The sequence below is a fragment of the Schistocerca nitens genome, chromosome 1 (genome assembly GCF_023898315.1).
Source record: "Schistocerca nitens isolate TAMUIC-IGC-003100 chromosome 1, iqSchNite1.1, whole genome shotgun sequence".
Taxonomy (NCBI): Eukaryota; Metazoa; Arthropoda; class Insecta; order Orthoptera; family Acrididae; genus Schistocerca; species Schistocerca nitens.
In genome coordinates, this window is record NC_064614.1 from 38845796 (window position 1) to 38867480 (window position 21685).

The 21685-nt window shown below is 40.2% G+C and overlaps 1 protein-coding gene across 3 annotated transcripts in view; it reads right to left on the reverse strand.

Moving 5' to 3' along the window:
* The window catches only part of LOC126240858 (zinc finger protein 37-like), a 156087-nt gene that overhangs the window by 30457 nt on the left and 103945 nt on the right, over window positions 1-21685 (reverse strand). For 2 of the 3 annotated variants that reach the window (XM_049947960.1, XM_049947958.1), the window contains 3 exons: window positions 21469-21609; window positions 11414-11496; window positions 4637-4827 (listed from right to left, as the gene is read on the reverse strand). In XM_049947960.1, the coding sequence (XP_049803917.1) occupies window positions 4637-4827; window positions 11414-11496; window positions 21469-21609 (415 nt within the window). The remainder of the gene's footprint in view (window positions 1-4636; window positions 4828-11413; window positions 11497-21468; window positions 21610-21685) is intronic. The other variant, XM_049947959.1, reaches the window with a different exon arrangement.

Here is a 21685-nt window from a genome sequence, read left to right on the forward strand (position 1 = left end):
TGAAGACTATGCTTCAGGGATGTTCTGAGGTACAGTTTAATTGGATTCATATTCTCATTCGCAATTTCCCACAAGTTGTATTTTTCAGAATTCAGGTACAAATATTTCCTAAACTTTATAAAGCATTACTCTTTTTTCTGTAACTTGCAATAGTCCATACTTATATAGTAGACTTAAGCTTTATTGCAGAATCAACTAAATTATAGAAAAAAATTAACATTTTTATTAAGAAAAAATTATAAAAATTAAAATGTAAGATGTGACTTTTTTATCCTTGTAATATACATTATATGTGGAATTAAATAGGTCTGGTACCTCAGCCATCATGTCGTGTATCTGGTAAAAAATGTGGCCTCCTTCAAATGTATAACATTGGATTAAATGGTACCTCAATTTGAGGAAGCATTTTGGAAAAAAAAATTGCATCAATTTTTTTGTAAATTTTTTTTATAATCCTTAGTAGGTTCAAAAATATTCAAAATATTTGTAATTTGTTCAGAAAGTGTGCTGCATTACCTGGTATCAACAAAAACACTGTAACATGTATACATTATAAACAGTGCCTGAAAGAAATAGGTGTTGATTTTTACGTAATACCATGTTTCCTTAAGATTCTTTGTATGGATCTGTCTGGCACCTGCTTTTCCTATTATCTGTTTTATGTGATCATTCCACTTTAGGTTCCTCTTAAGACTGTTATTCCTTGTTTTTTTTTTTTATGATAGTTACTGTTTCCAGCCACTAGTCACCAACAGTGTAGTTTTACAGTAGTGGATCTCTTCTCCTATATAAATTATATTTGAATGGAATCTACCTGCCTGAGTTTGTAATACAAGTAGTGTCAATCTACACAATAAAATGCCTTGGACCAGTCACTGACAACATCAATTGATTATATTTTGCTACACAGGTTTTAAGTATTTGGTGCTTAAGGCTATAAATGAAATTCTGAGTCGATAAACCCTTCCAGAAACCAAACTGTCACATACTAAATTGTCAGTATTACTCTTGAGCACATTACTTTATGGAATATTGTACAAAAGTTATCAATAAGAAAATTTAATGATTTTTACCTGTCAATTCGTCCCCCCCCCATGAACCATGAACCTTGCCGTTGGTGGGGAGGCTTGCGTGCCTCAGTGATACAGATAGCCGTGCCGTAGGTGCAACCACAACGAAGGGGTATGTGTTGAGAGGCCAGACAAACGTGTGGTTCCTGAAGCGGGGCAGCAGCCTTTTCAGTAGTTGCAGGGGCAACAGTCTGGACGATTGACTGATCTGGCCTTGTAACACTAACCAAAACGGCCTTGCTGTGCTGGTACTGCGAACGGTTGAAAGCAAGGGGAAACTACAGCCGTAATTTTTCCCGAGGGCACGCAGCATTACTGTATGGTTATTGATGATGGTGTCCTCTTGGGTAAAATATTCAGGAGGTAAAATAGTCCCCCATTCGGATCTCCGGGCAGGGACTACTCAAGAGGATGTCGTTATCGGGAGAAAGAAAACGCGTTCTATGGATCGGAGTGTGGAATGTCAGATCCCTTAATCGGGCAGGTAGGTTAGAAAATTTAAAAAGGGAAATGGATAGGTTAAAGTTAGATATAGCGGGAATTAGTGAAGTTCGGTGGTAGGACGAACAAGACTTTTGGTCAGGTGAATACAGGTTTAGAAATACAAAATCAAATAGGGGTAATGCAGGAGTAGCTTTAATAATGAATAGGAAAATAGGAGTGCGGGTAAGCTACTACAAAGAGCATAGTGAACGCATTATTGTGGCCAAGATAGACACGAAGCCCACACCTACTACAGTAGTACAAGTTTATATGCCAACTACCTGTGTAGATGACGAAGAAATTGATGAAATATATGATGAGATAAAAGAAATTATTCAGGTAGTGAAGGGAGACAAAAGTTTAATAGTCATGGGTGACTGGAAATCGGTAGTAGGAAAAGGGAGAGAAGGAAATGCAGTAGGTGAATATGAATTGGGGGTAAGAAATGAAAGAGTAAGCCGCCTGGTACAATTTTGTGCAGAGCATAACTTAATCATAGCTAACACTTGGTTCAAGAATCATGAAAGAAGGTTGTATACATGGAAGAACCCTGGAGATAGTAAAAGGTATCAGATAGATTATATAATGGTAAGACAGAGATTTAGGAACCAGGTTTTAAATTGTAAGACATTTCCAGGGGCAGATGTGGACTCTGACCACAATCTATTGGTTATGAACTGTAGATTAAAACTGAAGAAACTGCAAAAAGGTGGGAATTTAAGGAAATAGGACCTGCATAAATTGACTAAACCAGAGGTTGTACAGAGCTTCAGGGGAAGCGTAAGGGAACAAATGGCAGGAATGGGGGAAAGAAATACAGTAGAAGAAGAATGGGTAGCTTTGAGGGATGAAGTAATGAAGGCAGCAGAGGATCAAGTAGGTAAAAAAACAAGGGCTAGTAGAAATCCTTGGGTAACAGAAGAAATATTGAATTTAATTGATGTAAGGAGGAAATATAAAAATACAGTAAATCAAGCAGGCAAAGAGGAATACAAACGTCTCAAAAATGAGATTGACAGGAAGTGCAAAATGGCTAAGCAGGGATGGCTAGAGTATAAATGTAAGGATGTAGAGGCTTATCTCACTAGGGGTAAGATAGATACTGCCTGCAGGAAAATTAAAGAGACCTTTGGAGAAAAGAGAACCACTTGCATGAATATCAAGAGCTCAGATGGAAACCCAGTTCTAAGCAAAGAAGGGAAAGCAGATAGGTGGAAGGAGTATATAGAGGGTTTATACAAGGGCGATGTACTTGAGGACAATATTATGGAAATGGAAGAGGATGTAGATGAAGATGAAATGGGAGATATGATACTGCATGAAGAGTTTGACAGAGCACTGAAAGACCTGAGTCGAAACAAGGCCCCGGGAGTAGACAACATTCCATTAGAACAACTGATGGCCCTGGGAGAGCCAGTCATGACAAAACTCTACCATCTGGTGAGCAAGACGTATGAGACAGGCCAAATACCCTCAGACTTCAAGAAGAATATAATAATTCCAATCCCGAAGAAAGCAGGTGTTGACAGATGTGAAAATTACCGAACCATCAGTTTAATAAGTCATGGCTGCAAATTACTAATGCGAATTCTGTACAGACGAATGGAAAAACTAGTAGAAGCCGACCTTGGGGAAGATCAGTTTGGATTCCATAAGAAATATTGGAACACGTGAGGCAATACTGACCCTACGGCTTGTCTTAGAAGCTAGATTAAGGAAAGGCAAACCTACGTTTCTAGCATTTGTAGACTTAGAGAATGCTTTTGACAATGTTGACTGGACTATTCTCTTTCAAATTCTGAAGGTGGCAGGGGTAAAATATAGGGAGCAAAGGGCTATTTACAATCTGTATAGAAACCAAATGGCAGTTACAAGAGTTGAGGGGCATGAAAGGGAAGCAGTGGTTGGGAAGGGAGTGAGACAGGGTTGTAGCCTCTCCCCAATGTTATTCAATCTGTATATTGAGCAAGCAGTGAAGGAAACAAAAGAAAAATTCGGAGTAGCTATTAAAATCCATGGAGAAGAAATAAAAACTTTGAGGTTCGCCGATGACATTGTAATTCTGTTAGAGACAGCAAAGGACTTGGATGAGCAGTTGAACGGAATGGATGGTGTCTTGAAGGGAGGATATAAGACGAACATCAACAAAAGCAAAACGAGGATAATGGAATGTAGTCGAATTAAGTCGGGTGATGTTGAGGGTATTAGATTAGGAAATGAGACACTTAAAGTAGTAAAGGAGTTTTGCTATTTGGGGAGCAAAATAACTGATGATGGTCGAAGTAGAGAGGATATAAAATGTAGACTGGCAATGGCAAGGAAAGCGTTTCTGAAGAAGAGAAATTTGTTAACATCAAGTATTGATTTAAGTGTTAGGAAGTCGTTTCTGAAAGTATTTGTATGGAGTGTAGCCATGTATGAAAGTGAAACATGGACGATAAATAGTTTAGACAAGAAGAGAATAGAAGCTTTCGAAATGTGGTGCTACAGAAGAATGCTGAAGATTAGGTGGGTAGATCACATAACTAATGAGGTGGTGTTGAATAGGATTGGGGAGAATAGAAGTTTGTGGCACAACTTGACTAGAAGAAGGGATCGGTTGGTAGGACATGTCATGAGGCATCAAGGGATCACAAATTTAGTATTGGAGGGCAGTGTGGAGGGTAAAAATCGTAGAGGGAGACCAAGAGATGAATACACCAAGCAGATTCAGAAGGATGTAGGTTGCAGTAGGTACTGGGAGATGAAGAAGCTTGCACAGGATAGAGTAGCATGGAGAGCTGCATCAAACCAGTCTCAGGACTGAAGACCACAATAACAACAACAACAACAACCTGTCAATTCTCTTAATAATGGCATCTTTCAAGTTCTGGAAAAATTCATTGTGTGCTGCCGATTAATTACATGTACCACTAAGGATATGCTTCACTGAGTTAGAACAACTGTACAAGATTATGTTTAGAATTCCATCAATACCACACAATCTTTCATTTCGATGGGCTTTAAAAATTCTTATTAATTTCAATCATGAATGTTTGTGCTACTTCAGGCTTATTAATATTTTGTAGAATGATAAAACTTACAAGTGTCAGTGATGTCACCTAGAGCATCTTCAGGAGACTTTCCCTTGTATATTACTTCATCGTCTTGATTAAATGTACTGGCATCACACGTAGCCTGGCTGCTTTTGCTTGAAATACTTAGACTGCTTGTATCACTGTGATGCCTTTCTTCATAAAGTTCATCATTTTCTTCACAGGAATTCGTCTGACTTCTAAAAACAAAAGGAAATTTTAATTTCTCCGTGATATATTTTAAAAAATGTAACATGGGTTTTCATTGTGCATTGTCTCATTGTGAGCAACTTTTACATTTAATCATCAGTAATGGCATTCATAATACTTATCATTATGATCATTAGACATGATAATATAATAAATAATTTTTGCAAGCCAATGAAGTATAAACTGACATAAAAGTACAGGTTTTTGTAGAAACTTAAATATCTGATAATTTGCTTTTGAGAGTTATACTACAGAGGTCAATTTTAGCAAACTGCATGCATTATTTCCAGCCACATAATTCAAAAGAAATTAAATGTTAACTTAAAGAAATACAGATGCAGATAAGTATCTCTTTCTTCACTCCTACCTCTTGCTTACTTCCCAAAGTCCATAAACCTAACCACCAAGGACACCCCATTGTAGCCGGTTACTGTGCTCCCACTGTGACAATCTCTGCACTTGCAGAACAACAGCTTCATCCTATTACCGGCAACCTACCCCCCATCATAAAAGGCAACAATCATTTCCTCCACCGACTCACCATAGTGGCTGTTCTTTTACCAATCAACACCCTGCACATCGCCGTCAATGCAACCTCCTGTTACACGAACATCCCCAATGCCCATGGATTGCCACCATTGATCACTACCGTTCCCATTGCCCAACTGACTCCAAACCTGTAACCTCCTTCCCGGTCACCATTAACAACTGTATCTTCATCTGCAATTTCTTCTCCTTTGAAGGCATCACCTACAAACAAATATACAGTAATAGGCACCTACATGGTATGATCCTATGCCAACTCATTCTTGGGCCATCTACAGGAATTCTTCCTAACCATCAGATTCCCAAACCCCTCACCTTGTAAAGTTTCACTGATGACACCTTCATGATCTAGACTGAAGGTGTGGACAGCCTACCCACATTTCTCCAGAACCTCAACACCTTCTCCACAATTTGCTTCATCTGGTCCTCCTCAACCCAACAAGCTATGGTTGGTTGGTTGGTTTGGGGAAGGAGACCAGACAGCGTGGTCATCGGTCTCATCGGAGTAGGGAAGGATGGGGAAGGAAGTCGGCCGTGACCTTTCAGAGGAACCATCCCGGCATTTGCCTGGAGTGATTTAGGGAAATCACGGAAAACCTAAATCAGGACGGCCGGACGCGGGATTGAACCGTCGTCCTCCCAACAAGCTATCTTCCTCATGTTGACTTCTATCCCAAAAATGGCTACATCAGTACCTCAATGCATGTCAATCCAACCAATACCCCACTCTGACAGCTGTCACTCGTTCCATATCAAGTAGTCCCTTCCATACAGCCTAACCACTCACAGTTGTCACATCTATAATGACTAGCAGTCGCTCTCCAAATACGCCAAAGGTCTCATTGAGACCTTCACAGACTGAAATTACCCTTCCAATCTTGCCCAGAAACAGATCTGCAATACCTTATCTCTCCAGTTACCCACCACCTCTCAAAATTTTACCATACAGCCACAGAGGAACATTGCCCTCGTGACCCAGTACCATCTAGAATTGGAGCTAATGAATCACATTCTTCACCAGGACTTTGACTACCTCTTGTCCACAATCCCTGTCCCAACCCCTTGCCTCATAACTCATATCCCTGTAACAGACTAAGACGCAAGACGTGTACCCTCCCCCCCCCCCCCCCCCGACCCCTCCCCACTACCACTTACTACAATCCTGTCACAGGCATCTCCCATCCCATCAAAGGCTGGGCTACCTGTGAAATCAGTCGCGTAATCTATAAACCAAGTTGCAACTATTGCGCTGTTTTCTATGTGTGTATGACAATTAACAAGCTGTCTGTTTGCATGATGGCCACTGCCAAACTGTGGCAAACACGACCCAATACTCATTAAGATTTTCAGCTTCGTGACTACAGACCGGCATGTTACCGAGGTGGAGCTTGGTGGGCTTATAAACGCAATCGGCAATCAAAATTTCTCTGAAACAAATGAGCACAATCTATGCTTGACAAATATCAAATAAAGCAGCACACTGCCAAAAATATGACAAACATGTGAAGCTTGATCATCTATGGGTGTCTTTTATTATTTTGGGCACACCACAATCCAACAGCATGGGGGCTACTGGCTGATACAGGTGAAATAAATCAGTAACCTATCTATGATATCTCATAGCTTCATAGGTAAAACCACCTTCTACTGTGTATGGTTGGTTACCATCATCCAGTTGCCCTCAACTTAGGCTAAGCTCTTCGCTCATGATGTAGACCATTATCATTTTATGTTTTCAACACTACTGTACTCTCTCTTTCCTTATAGTTCCCTGCTCTTTAACAATCAACCAACTTTTTTATTATTTTTCCTGATAGTAGGAAAAGGAAGAGAAGGAAACGTAGTAGGTGAATATGGAATGGGATTAAGGAATGAAAGAGGAAGCCGCCCGGTAGAATTTTGCACAGAGCACAATTTAATCATAGCTAACACTTTGTTCAAAAATCATAAAAGAAGGTTGTATACATGGAAGAAGCCTGGAGATAGTAAAAGGTATCAGATAGATTATATAATGGTGAGACAGAGATCCAGGAACTAGGTTTTAAATTGTAAGACATTTCCAGAGGCAGATGTGGACTGTGAACGCAATCTATTGGTTATGAACTGTAGATTAAAACTGAAGAAACTGCAAAAAGGTGGGAATTTGAGGAGATGGAACCTGGATAAATTGACTAAATCAGAGGTTGTAGAAAGGTTCAAGGAGAGCATTAGGGAATGATTGACAAGAATGGGGGAAAGAAATACAGTAGAAGAAGAATGGGTAGCTTTGAGAGATGAAATAGTGAAGGCAGCAGAGGATCAAGTAGGTAAAAAGACGAGGGCTAGTAGAAATCCTTAGGTAAAAGAAGAGATATTGAATTTAATTGATGAAAGGAGAAAATATAAAAATTCAGTAAATGAAGCAGGCAAAAAGAAATACAAACGTCTCAAAAATGAGATCGACAGGAAGTGCAAAATGGCTAAGCTGGGATGGCTAGAGGAGAAATGTAAGGATGTAGATGCGCATATCACGAGGGGTAAGATAGATACTACCTACAGGAAAATTAAAGGGACCTTTGGAGAGAAAGAGAACCACTTATATGAATATCAAGAGCTCAGATGGAAACCCAGTTCTGAGCAAAGAAGTGAAAGCAGAAAGGTGGAAGGAGTATATAGAGGGTCTATACAAGGGCGATGTTCTTGAGTACAATATTAAAGAAATAGAAGAGAATGTAGATGAAGATGAAATGGGAGATATGATACTGCGTGAAAAGTTTGACAAAGCACTGAAAGACCTAAGCCGAAACAAGGCCCCGGGAGTAGACAACTTTCCATTAGAACTACTGACAGCTGTGGGAGAGCCAGGCCTCACAAAACTCTACCACCTAGTGAGCAAGATGTATGAGACTGGTTAAATACCCTCAGACTTCAAGAATAATATAATAAAGAAAGCAGGTGTTGACAGATGTGAAAATTACCGAACTATCAGTTTAATAAGCAATGGCTGCAAAATACTAACACAAATTCTTTACAGACGAATGGAAAAACTGGTAGAAGCCGATCTCAGGGAAGATCAGTTTGGATTCCGTAGGAATGTTGGAACACGTGAGGCAATACTGACCCTACGAGTTATCTTAGAAAATAGATTAAGGAAAGGCAAACCTACGTTTCTAGCATTTGTAGACTTATAGAAAGCTTTTGTGGATTGGAATACTCTCTTTCAAATTCTGAAGGTGGCAGGGGTAAAATACAGGGAGCGAAAGGCTATTTACAATTTGTACAGAAACCAGATGGCAGTTATAAGAGTCGAGAGACATGAAAGGGAAGCAGTGGTTTGGAAGGGAGTGAGACAGAGTAGTAGTCTATCCCTGATGTTATTCAATCTGTATAATGAGCAAGCAGTAAAGGAAACAAAAGAAAAGTTCGGAGTAGCTATTAAAATCCATGGAGAAGAAATAAAAACTTTAAGGTTGCCAATGACATTGTAATTCTGTCAGAGGCAGCAATGGACTTGGATGAGCAGTTGAACGGAATGGACAGGGTCTTGAAAGGAGGATATAAGATTAACTTCAACAAAAGCAAAACGGGGATAATGGAATGTGGTCGAATTAAGTCAGGTGATGCTGAGGGAATTAGACTAGGAAATGAGACACTTAAAGTAGTAAAGGAGTTTTGCTATTTGGGGAGCAAAATAACTGATGATGGTCGAAGTAGAGAGGATATAAAATGCAGACTGGCAATGGCAAGGAAAGCATTTCTGAGGAAGAGAAATTTGTTAACATCGAGTATAGATTTAAGTGTCAGGAAGTCGTTTCTGAAAGTGTTTATATGGAGTGTAGCCATGTATGGAAGTGAAACATGGACGATAAATAGCTTGGACAAGAAGAGAATAGAAGCTTTCGAAATGTGGTGCTACAGAAGAATGCTGAAGATTAGATGGGTAGATGACATAACTAATGAGGAAGTATTGAATAGGATTGGGGAGAAGAGAAGTTTGTGGCACAACTTGACTAGAAGAAGGGATCGGTTGGTGGGCATCAAGGGGTCACCAATTTAGCATTGGAGGGCAGTGTGGAGGGTAAAAATCATAGAGGAAGACCAAGAGATGAATACACTAAACAGATTCAGAAGGATGTAGGTTGCAGTAGGTACTGGGAGCAGGATAGAGTAGCATGTAAAGCTGCATCAAACCAGTCTCAGGACTGAAGACCACAACAACAACACACTCTAAGATCCATCACACAAATTTTCCAGTAAAATTTAAAATAACGTCATAAATGTCTGGTTTCTGGGTTCGAAATTCTTGTAAGTGGCTGGTCCTCAAAGTGTTAAGTTTTAAATGAGACTCAAATGCTCTGTGATTTAAGGACTTCATTGCACATTCTCACACGTAATATACTTCATCTTGAGTAATAGGAAATTTACTTTGTAAGTAACGCTTCTCAAACCATCATCTGCAATATTTTCCCAAGACCTGTTAGAAATAGTTTTGTTTCAGCTTTTGCCAAAGAGCGCCAGAAAACAGGCGTTACTGCGCGTGGCCAGCTGCGATGGCGTAGGAAGCCCATATGTTCGTACGGAAGCAGGGCATCAGAGGATATTCCAAGAACATCGGACTTCCGCAAACCACACTAGTAATTTGGCTTGTAGTGCACATTCATATGTCCAGATTCACAATGAAGTAGGCTCCAACCTGATATTATGCTTTCCTGTGTGATTTTTGGAATGGAAATCCTCTTGGAGTACTAGTGCTGTTCTATCTCGTGTTTGGTTCTTTATTATGGAATAGTGTGACACTTACAGAAGATGAAAACGCGCACATGAAATTGGTGAACAGCTGGAACTAGCCTATACTGTGGAACAAAATGCATCATTTCAAATAAATTGACTGCTACAGCGGAAAAAATTGATGAAAGCCAATTTTTTTAGCAAACCGACAAAAATGACTTCATTACTCTGCAGGGCTATTAATGCTTGACCACCAAAAACGTGGAAATAAAATAAAAACCAGAAAACATACAAATAACGTATTTCAGCCTTCCGTAGAATGTATTTTAATTCACTTGATAGCTCCCAGCTGAGAACTGTAAATGAAGAGGAAACAACAAAATCACTAAATGTAAACACAGGTCACGTGGAGATTACCCCTCCCCATTACATCTCAGACTGCCCTGCACATGGGCAAATCTGGCAGCTTGGGCACGTCAGAAAAATTTTTCCAGTTAGCATCTGGCTTCAAGTAGGCAGAAGTGGGAGAAGGTACTGCTCATATATGACTGAATAGTGCATGTGCACGAGCCCACTGGCAACCGCTCAAAGGAACCTAAACAGTTGTGATGTCATGCTCATCGGGAGCAGTTTGTGGTTAAGAAGTATTGCATAGTTTTCGTCCTAACGCCTTTGACACATTTTGCTGTTGGCAGACGCAAGTGCTTGTATAGTGTTTTGTTGTAAATGGCGCATCTCCTTTACAACTGAAGTTTTATACTTTTTTTCTCTCGTTTTTGTTTTATTGCTGCAGTATTATTCTTCAGTATGGGATACAGTAATATTCTTTGTTAGAGTATCAGACCTTACCAGTCAAAATTACAAATATTTAACTGAAAACTAAAATAAAGAAGAATTCGTGGAGTTCTGAAAATTCCCAGGTTCTTCCTGGTTTTCTCCAGGATGAAAATATTCCCGGGTTTTTCCTGGATTTTCCGACTGTCCCAGGGTGTATACACCCTGTTTCAATAGATCATAACACTGTCAAACCATATTCTCTCTCTTTTAAAAAGTCACTGTGAGTATGAATGCCTAAGTTACTATCTACTCATATTCCACATAATATTTGCTCTGCATGGTCACATTAACCAGCTTGTTCCATTCATGTAAGATTATGGTTTCACAGAGCCCTACTGTTTCAACATATTTTGAACAGCTTCATTGGTTCATTGCCAGCAGATATTTTGAAGAATTTAGTAATTCCAACAATGCTGATCCAATTTAACAAATAATTAGTGTACTTACAATTGCAGCACAAAGTATTAATATTTGTGCTAAACTTACGTAGTGCTTACAGTTTCTGGGGTTAAATCAGCCTGCATTTCCATTTCCACATCACAGGGCTCTTCTTGGTGAGAACTGTCAATCTATTTAAAAGGGAAAAAAATAATTTATGCAATGTCTGAATAAATGATGCAGATTTATACGTGTAAATTTACAAATTAATATTTCTTTTGCAATGCTCTACATTTGGTTACAGACTTTCTAACATTTCTCATCACAATTTCACTTTCAATATACATACCACAGAAAATTCGTAACACAATTATAATTCCAGAATGAGATTTTCACTCTGCAGTGGAGTGTGCACTGATGTGAAACTTCCTGGCAGATTAAAACTGTGTGCCCAACCGAGACTCGAACTCAGGACCTTTGCCTTTCGCGGGCAAGTGCTCTACCATCTGAGCTACCGAAGCACGACTCACGCCCGGTACTCACAGCTTTACCTCTGCCAGTATCTCGTCTCCGACCTTCCAAACTTTACAGAAGCTCTCCTGCAAGGTTCGCAGTTTTAATCTGCCAGGAAGTTTCACAATTATAATTGTTTCACAATGCATACATCATCAGTAACTTAGAATCAACAGGCCAAAACTAAACAACTAAACAAAAACTCTTCACAAATTGGAATGTAACTAGGTGTATGGGGACGGCCCACTACTCTTCAAACAGAAGAGACTTTTAGCACCATGATATATCGAAAATGATCTTTTTTATGTGCCTTTCTCCTCCTTAGTATTTGTTCTATTTCAGAAATAGGTTTTTCCTCCAAAAAGCAAAAGAGAAAGAAGAGTGTAATTTGTGGTAAAAGGTGAAGCAGAATAAGTGAAAACCCACAACTTAGTGTCACAGGACATAGGTGGCATTTATGATTACGTTGCTTTCTACAGCATGAACTTTATCTTTCCCTTCATGATTAACTTACTTAAAACTGGGAATAGCCACTATTTTCTAGGTATCTGATGATATATATCTAAAGCTATGGTGCATTTTTCTGGCAGTAGCAGATCATCAAAACATTCTATGACAATATTATGGAAAGGGGAGATTGCTGCACACCACATAGTGGAGATCCCAAGTTGCAGACAGGCGCAACAAAAATATTAGTAAACGATAAAGCTTTCAGCCCAAAGGCCTTCTTCTGCATTAGACAAAATACCTCACCTATATCCCCTAAGATCACGGTTATCCCCTAAGATCACGGTTATCCCCTAAGTTCACGGTTTTCACCTTTTCTGCTTCATCATCTACCATAAATTACACTCTTCTCCTTTCTCTCTTGCATTTTGGAGGGCAGACATACTGTTGACATTTGTCAAATTTCATTTGTTTGTGATACGGTCGTCCACAAAGTAATTTCCGTTTCTATTTCCTTCTGCAGCAGCACTACGATTGCAGTTCCAAGCATGCGTGGCAGTTACTCTGACTCAAGGAAAAGACATGTACACCATTTTCAGATCGCTGCTGCCGATGTGCGTTTTGTAGTGCTTCTTTATAATGTCAGCCATAATTGAAAATGCTCCCGCGTGTGAAATCAAATCTGTGATTTGGTTTCTAAATGCAAAGAAAGTTAAACCAAAGGAAATTCATCGGCAAATCTGGGAGGTTTATGGACAAAATACTATGTGTGATTCAATGGTTAGAAAATAGATCAGACTGTTCAATGAAGGACGTGATCAAGTGTAAGACGAAGAATGAAGTGAATGTCTGTCTGTTGTTACTGATGAACTGGTTCACACAACTGAAGAGAAGATTATGCACACCCGTAAGTTTACACTTAGTGCCCTTGCTATGGAAGTTCCGCAAATCTGTCCTTGGTGGTCAACACTTCAACGATGATGACGAGCTGAAAGAACATGTTACCACATGGTTCTATGAAGAAGGCACACAAAAACTTGTGTCACATTATGACAAGTGTCTATAAAATTTCGGAAGCTATGTAGAAAAGCAGTTGAACAGTTGCAGATTTTTGTAGAATAAATATTTTTTCTGTATCTGTACATTTTTTTTTTTAATGTAGCCAAACGGAACTTACTTTGTGGACGATCCTCTATATATATTTTACAACCATCCTTCACCCCCGTGTCCCCTTCCCTATTCCCACTCCATCACTAAACAGTCTTTTATTCCACTAACACATTCAGTCTTTTTACTTCTTTTCTGGTTTCTGGTATCCCAGCAGGTTTAATGTTTATCGCTACTGTGAGGAAACTATCACTGAACCATTGACTTCAGTGCCTCATCATTTCTATTAAAGATAATATTTCGGAATGTAACTTAATTTATCTCATTCGTTTTGTTTGTCATCTGATACTGATCCAGAGGCATTTTCCTTTAGCCTTCATGTGTGCCGTGTACTACTGGGTCACTTCTGAACTACTTTTGTTGCCTAAAAGCTTTATTCCAGAGCTCTGAAGCCACTGGAGAAGTCTAAACAGAGTATGAAGACTTGCGGCAACTGTAGGATCTGATTTAGTAGTCTTCAATGTAACTGAACCTTTAGATCTAGTTCCAACATTACTACTGAAAAATGCAGCTAGGAACTGTGCTCTCTCTGTTTCTGCCAAAAGATGAATCAGACTAGTTTCACGATTATTCTCTCTTTTTCAACAATGTGTACCAATAGTGATATCACTAAATCACCAAAAATTACCGGCATTTGACTGGAGTCAAATATCCTGTTTGAAAACTTCACTGACATTTCTTACACTGATTTCCAATACTGTTGAATATGTGAGAGTTAGAATTTATTTATTTTAACAGTAATTTAACATGAGTTATTCGTTTACAAATCACTCTTCATTGCAAAATATAGATCATGGAATTTCCAGGTATACATCCATGAGCAACTGAGCTACTGACAGTTGGGAGTTGGAAGTAGAGCACCTCAATTGTCCCAGCGAATGGAATGTTTGGTGTGTCACCCAATGCAACCAGTGTTCAAGAGCACGATAGGGAAAAAGTGTGTTGTTGTTTGATTGAAACCATATTACGGGTACCCAATGCATAGGATATTTCATGAAGAGTAGTCATCAGTCACCAGTTCCATCTATTGGCAGTGTGAGATGGTCTGGGTAACGACATCTTGACAGCAGAGATCACTGTCAACGATGATTTACTGTAAAAGTGGATAGATGAGCCATAGTACAAAAAATCATTTGCAAAACAATGACTGACAAAACCACCATACCATCCATAATCAGCACTTTGATATACATACATCAAAAAAAGTTTTGCATCACCCCAGTTCCCAGAACTCCTGAAGATAGACGTTGACTGTGGATATTGTATCACAGACATAATACCTTTGACAGTTCAGTCACTAAACAAGCCCAAAGATATAAACAAACATGCATGAACAGTGCCTGTTAGACGGAGGGGGTCCAACAGCCATTCAGTTCTAATGACTCCACCAGGAAGAAGGTACATGGCTTGTGTTGTCTGTAGTTCAACCATGCCTAGACGGTCAATATCACGGTTCGATTGTGTCCGCATTGTTACTTTGTGCCACAAAGGGCTCTTAACAAGGGAAGTGTTCAAGTGTCTCGGAGTGAACCAAAGCGATGCTGTTTGGACATGGAGGAGAGACAGGAACTGTCAATGACAGGCCTCGCTCAGGCCGCCCAAGGGCTACTACTGCAGTGGATGATCGCTACCTACGGATTATGGCTCAGAGGAACCCTGACAGCAACGCCACCATGTTGAATAATGCTTTTCGTGCAGCTACAGGACGTCGTGTTACCACTCAAATTGTGCACAATAGGCTGCATGATGTGCAACTTCACCCCCGACATCCATGGCAAAGTCCATCTTTGCAACCACAACACCATGCACCACGGTACAGATGGGCTCAAAAACATGCCAAATGGACTGCTCAGGATTGGCATCACTTTCTCTTCACCGATGAGTTTCGAATATGCCTTCGACCAGACAATTGTCGAACATGTGTTTGGAGGCAACGCAGTCAGGCTCAATGCCTTGGACACACTGTCCAGAGTGTGCAGCAATGTGGTGGTTCCCTGCTGTTTCGGGGTGGCATTATGTGGGGCTGACGTATGCTGCTGTTGGTCACGTAAGGTGCTGTAACGACTGTATGATATGCAAATGCCATCCTCCGACTGATAGTGCAACCATATTGACGAAGCATTCATCTTCATGGACGACAATTCGCGCCCCCATCGTGCACATCTTTTAAATTACTTTCTTCAGGTTAATGACATCACTCAACTAGAGTGGCCAGCATGCTTTCCAGACATGAACCCTATCGAACATGCCTGGAATAGATTGAAAAGGGCTGTTTATGTACGACATGACCCACCAACCACTCTGACAGATCTATGCTGAATCGCCATTGAGGACTGGGACAATCTGGACCAGCAGTGCCTTGAGGAACTTATGGATACTACGCCAGGATGAATACAGGCATGCATCAATGCAAGAGGATGTGCTACTGGGTATCAGAGATACTGGTGTGTACAGCAATCTGGACCACCACCTCTGAAGGTCTCGTTGTATCGTGGTACAACATGCAATGTGTGGTTTTCATGAGCAATAAAATGGGTGGAAATGATGTTTATGTTCATCTTTATTCCAATTTTCTATACACGTTCCAAAACTCTCGGAACCGAGGTGATGCAAAACATTTTTGATGTGTGTAGGACACAAAAGCCACCACTCCTCATGTGTTTCTCTGTTCACCTCATGTCACAGGATACAAAGATTAGTATGGGTACATTAATACTTACAATTAGATAATCGAAGTATGTAAAAAGGTTATGTGCAATCATGAATCAAGGTACACACTTTTACATAATGAATGCATGTCAAGTATGTGTGGGGTTGCAGCCAAAGTGCCAATACTGCATTATTCAGACAAGTGGTATTGGGACTATTTACAGCAGATGAAATGAGTCCCCAATAAATACTCCAACAATTCTTATCAGTGAATGCAAAAAACTACTGCCCGATTCTGTGCACCCATTTATTTGCTTACATTCAACAAGACAATACTTGACAGCATCATTCCTAAATTGAGGTGGAGTAACTTGCGGAGTTTTCAAGAGATATAAGGGTGTAATTGAGTGAGTGTGTGTGTGTGTGTGTGTGTGTGTGTGTGTGTGTGACTACGTCACCTGATTCCAATCCTATTGAGCACTTATGGGTGTGGACATGAAAATTTTAGAAAATGGAAACATGAAAAATAATGTAAATTAGCAGTTATAATGTAAATTAGCAGTTTTAAAAGACATAATGCAAAATTCTGGATTTTCCATTATTTGATAACACAAAATTGGTGATTTTTATGAGATATCGTGAAATTTGTAATTTTGCCACTTAAAATTGTTATAATTCTGAGGATGGCAGTTTACTAACATTTGTAACTGGTAGTTATTGAATGTTAAAACTACCTCTAAGCTGTTCAAGGCAGAGGTCCGTGTATAAACTTACACCAACAGTTCATTTTCCATGTAACTCTGATATCATGTAACTAACTTTGATGTGACAACTAAAACAACACTGATATTAGCACAAAAAACCAAATCTGGCAAATGGCTCCAAATCTGGAAAATGGCCCTGAATCTGGCAGATAACTCCAAGAAGTTTGATGACCATGGCTGGATCCAAAGCCTTCGTGAATTTTTTTAATGAAATCATTCCACTTGAGGCTGTTAAAACATTATTTATTGTGACTGCAATTTTGACATGTGGTCATTTTCGAGGATTGTAGGCTGTTGTAACCCCCTCAACAATACCGAGTTGCGACATGCTGTGTAAGAGAAGTTGCATTTGGTGGTCTGAATTTATCTGCTCTTCCATATACCATAAACACTAGAAATCTGATGAAATAATGATATAAACATTTAAATTTAAATCTCATGTAGCACATTTACATCTTTGCCACTTGTGTGGTATATTTAAACTTCAGTGTTACTATCACTATTTCACAATCTTTCTAATGTGTATGATATATGGAACAGTAGATAAATTCACATCATCACATGCAACAGCTCTTCAACAGCATGTTACAGCTTTATATTACTGAGTGGGTTACAAAATCACACAATGCTTGAACGTGACCATATGCCAAAATTCCAATCTCAATAAATAATGTTTCAATTGCCTGAAGGGGAATAATTTCATTCAAAAGTAACATTGAATTTGGCACAAAGTAACACCGACTTCAGCACAAAGTAACGCCAACTTTTGCAACAAGTTTCATCGAATCAGGTTGTAAAATGAAATGATTTTTTCCTATCCCTACTTTGCATTATTACTGGAACTTCCTTTAACAACATGCTTACTTTGACATTCAGAAATCAGTGGGATACACTGAAGGAGATGTGTGCACTTCAGACCTAATTTTGATCAGTCTCTGTAGCTTGTGGGCAGCATTTAAGCACACACGAATACTCAAAATTAGTAACTCTACAAATATATTCACAATATTCTGTGAATCTGAGCTAAAACTGGTCTTTGACAAGCTGCACTGTTGGAACATATGTCTTAAGCATAAGTTTTAACACAGATTTCACTGTAAAGATTTACCATGGGGAGGGGGGGGGGGGGGGGGAGCTGAAAATACTAAAATCCTGTTTTTGGGAAGCAGAGTGTTATTTAAAGTTTTAGAAAGAATGTTCTTTTAATACAGTATAAAATACATGCTCCATCAGCTACTTGAGTATCAAAATTAATAACTGATGGTAAATCTTAAGTGGCTAATAGCACTTCATTTTAGGAACTGGACAACTTTTTTCTTAATACTCCTAATATTATGATTTTCCTCTATCTTAATGTAGTGCAAAGGTATTCCATTACAAAGTTTTATTTTTTAATAAGTCACTGCATTAATTCAGAATTAAACCTGAAAAAAGCTGACTCCTGACAGACACTTCCTGTAAATAGTCAACCTAATGTATCCAAATTCTCTAGTCCAATGGATATGATAATTGCATACCCCGTCTCTTAACAGTAAGTGCTGGGATAGATACATCACTGCTATCCAAAAGAGTTTGCTCATTTATATTCATGCACCTTACAGCTTACCTCAAACCTATGGTACCTTTCATGGTACCTCACAAACCTACATTACTGTGCTCAATAGTTTCTCATATTTCTTGCACAATGAACTTAATACTTTTATTAGCTCCACAGACTATCAAAAAATAGCCCTCTTTGCTGAAATCCTTATACCATTATAGATTTCTTATTATCTTGTCAACACCAACACACGGCTTTATGAAATTTCTGATCAATATCCTAAATCTAATGTCTCCTACAGCTGTTTGCCTATATATCTACAACATTACACAAGGCAGACTATTTCATTTCCTATTTTATTTTTCACCTCATTTAACCTAAGCACAAGGCTCTTCCTTTCTTTTTGTAACAAGGGAAGTCTGCTGGTTAACTGAGGCACACACACATTCAACACTTTCATCCAGAGTCATTCTGGTTTGCATCCTTTATAATTCATATAATTCAAGTTTTGCTTTTTCTAACATCTCAAGGACACAAATATTGTCCTGTTTAGTGGTCTTCCTAACTCCGTCCCATAAATTACATTTACACTCCTGGAAATTGAAATAAGAACACCGTGAATTCATTGTCCCAGGAAGGGGAAACTTTATTGACACATTCCTGGGGTCAGATACATCACATGATCACACTGACAGAACCACAGGCACATACACACAGGCAACAGAGCATGCACAATGTCGGCACTAGTACAGTGTAAGTCCACCTTTCGCAGCAATGCAGGCTGCTATTCTTTCATGGAGACGATCGTAGAGATGCTGGATGTAGTCCTGTGGAACGGCTTGCCATGCCATTTCCACCTGGCGCCTCAGTTGGACCAGCGTTCGTGCTGGACGTGCAGACCGCATGAGACGACGCTTCATCCAGTCCCAAACATGCTCAATGGGGGACAGATCCGGAGATCTTGCTGGCCAGGGTAGTTGACTTACACCTTCTAGAGCACGTTGGGTGGCACGGGATACATGCGGACGTGCATTGTCCTGTTGGATCAGCAAGGTCCCTTGCCGGTCTAGGAATGGTAGAACGATGGGTTCGATGACGGTTTGGATGTACCGTGCACTATTCAGTGTCCCCTCGACGATCACCAGTGGTGTACGGCCAGTGTAGGAGATCGCTCCCCACACCATGATGCCGGGTGTTGGCCCTGTGTGCCTCGGTCGTATGCAGTCCTGATTGTGGCGCTCACCTGCACGGCGCCAAACACGCATACGACCATCATTGGCACCAAGGCAGAAGCGACTCTCATCGCTGAAGACGACACGTCTCCATTCGTCCCTCCATTCACGCCTGTCGCGACACCACTGGAGGCGGGCTGCACGATGTTGGGGCGTGAGCGGAAGACGGCCTAACGGTGTGCGGGACCGTAGCCCAGCTTCATGGAGACGGTTGTGAATGGTCCTCGCCGATACCCCAGGAGCAACAGTGTCCCTAATTTGCTGGGAAGTGGCGGTGCGGTCCCCTACGGCACTGCGTAGGATCCTACGGTCTTGGCGTGCATCCGTGCGTCGCTGCGGTCCGGTCCCAGGTCGACGGGCACGTGCACCTTCCGCCGACCACTGGCGACAACATCGATGTACTGTGGAGACCTCACGCCCCACGTGTTGAGCAATTCGGCGGTACGTCCACCCGGCCTCCCGCATGCCCACTATACGCCCTCGCTCAAAGTCCGTCAACTGCACATACGGTTCACGTCCACGATGTCGTGGCATGCTACCAGTGTTAAAGACTGCGATGGAGCTCCGTATGCCACGGCAAACTGGCTGACACTGACGGCGGCGGTGCACAAATGCTGCGCAGCTAGCGCCATTCGACGGCCAACACCGCGGTTCCTGGTGTGTCCGCTGTGCCGTGCGTGTGATCATTGCTTGTACAGCCCTCTCGCAGTGTCCGGAGCAAGTATGGTGGGTCTGACACACCGGTGTCAATGTGTTCTTTTTTCCATTTCCAGGAGTGTATATGGAGTAGCCCTCATGCATTACCATCTTCACAAAACACTTCCAGTTCAGGTGATCTATGGAAACACTTACTACACACGGCTTTTCAGATGTTTAAATGTAGAAAATAACAAAGTAAAATTAAGAAACATGTGACAAAAACTTTGCTACAAATGCCAGATACAAAATGTGAACTTTTATGCAAACAATTAGTAATAAAGACAATTTTTCAAATACCTTTGAATTATGAAAAGTGCTGGACAAATTGAACTTCAAATATTCACATTATTTAAAAAGTTTTTATAAGAGGTATCAGAACTTAGCCACCTGCAACACGATTCAAAATGAGATGAATGGCCATAACCAACAATTCTTACTGTTTATCTAACTGAACATTTAAACACCCTTAAAACTGCTTGATGTGGTGAGACCAAACTATTACTACTCTATTAAGTAAGCAAATTCGTTAATTGTATTCATTAACAGAAATTAAAGCAAAATAACTGTAGTCACCATGACTGTCTGACAATACCATTAAATTTGGTCAGTTGTATGACAAATGAAACAAACATTATTTAATTGGATAGATAAAAAACATCTACTCACAAGCGGCAGCATAACACACACATGAAAAACTGTTGTAATTGGTAAGCTTTCAGAGCCAGTGGCTCCCTCTTCAGGCAGAAGGGTTGAATGGAAAGGAAGAAAGGTGAAGGAAAAGAACTGGAAAGGTCTAAGAAAAAGGACATATTTCGGGAAAAGTCACTGTGAACCGCGGGAGACTTTCTGTACAGGTAACCTGCGGTTCTGGGTGACTTTTCCAAAATCTACCCTTTTCCTAGGCCTCTCCTGTCCTTTTCTTTCACCCTTCTTCCTTCCCCTTCAACACTTCTGCATAGAAGAAGGAGCCACTGGCTCCAAAAGCTTCCCAATTACGACAATCTTTCATGTGTGTATTCTGCCGCCACTTGGTGAGTAGATTTTTTTTATCTATCCAATTAAATAAATTTCTCAATAAATGAAACAAACAGTAACATTATTTTATGACGAAAGTTTTGTGAACCAGGACTGATATGGAACATTTATACTTACTGAAGGCGAATCGGGAGCTTCAATAATTTCTGTTATTTCTCCAGAAGTGGCACTAGTGGCAACAATTGCAATACCAGTCTCACTCACAGGGGCAGTAAAAGATGGATATAACACTGGTTGCATAGCCATTGCGCTGCTCTGCTTCAGAAGGTAGAAAACGAACCACGCATCAGAACGAATCCACAAAATATTTTAAGAATGGCAGTTTAGTAACACA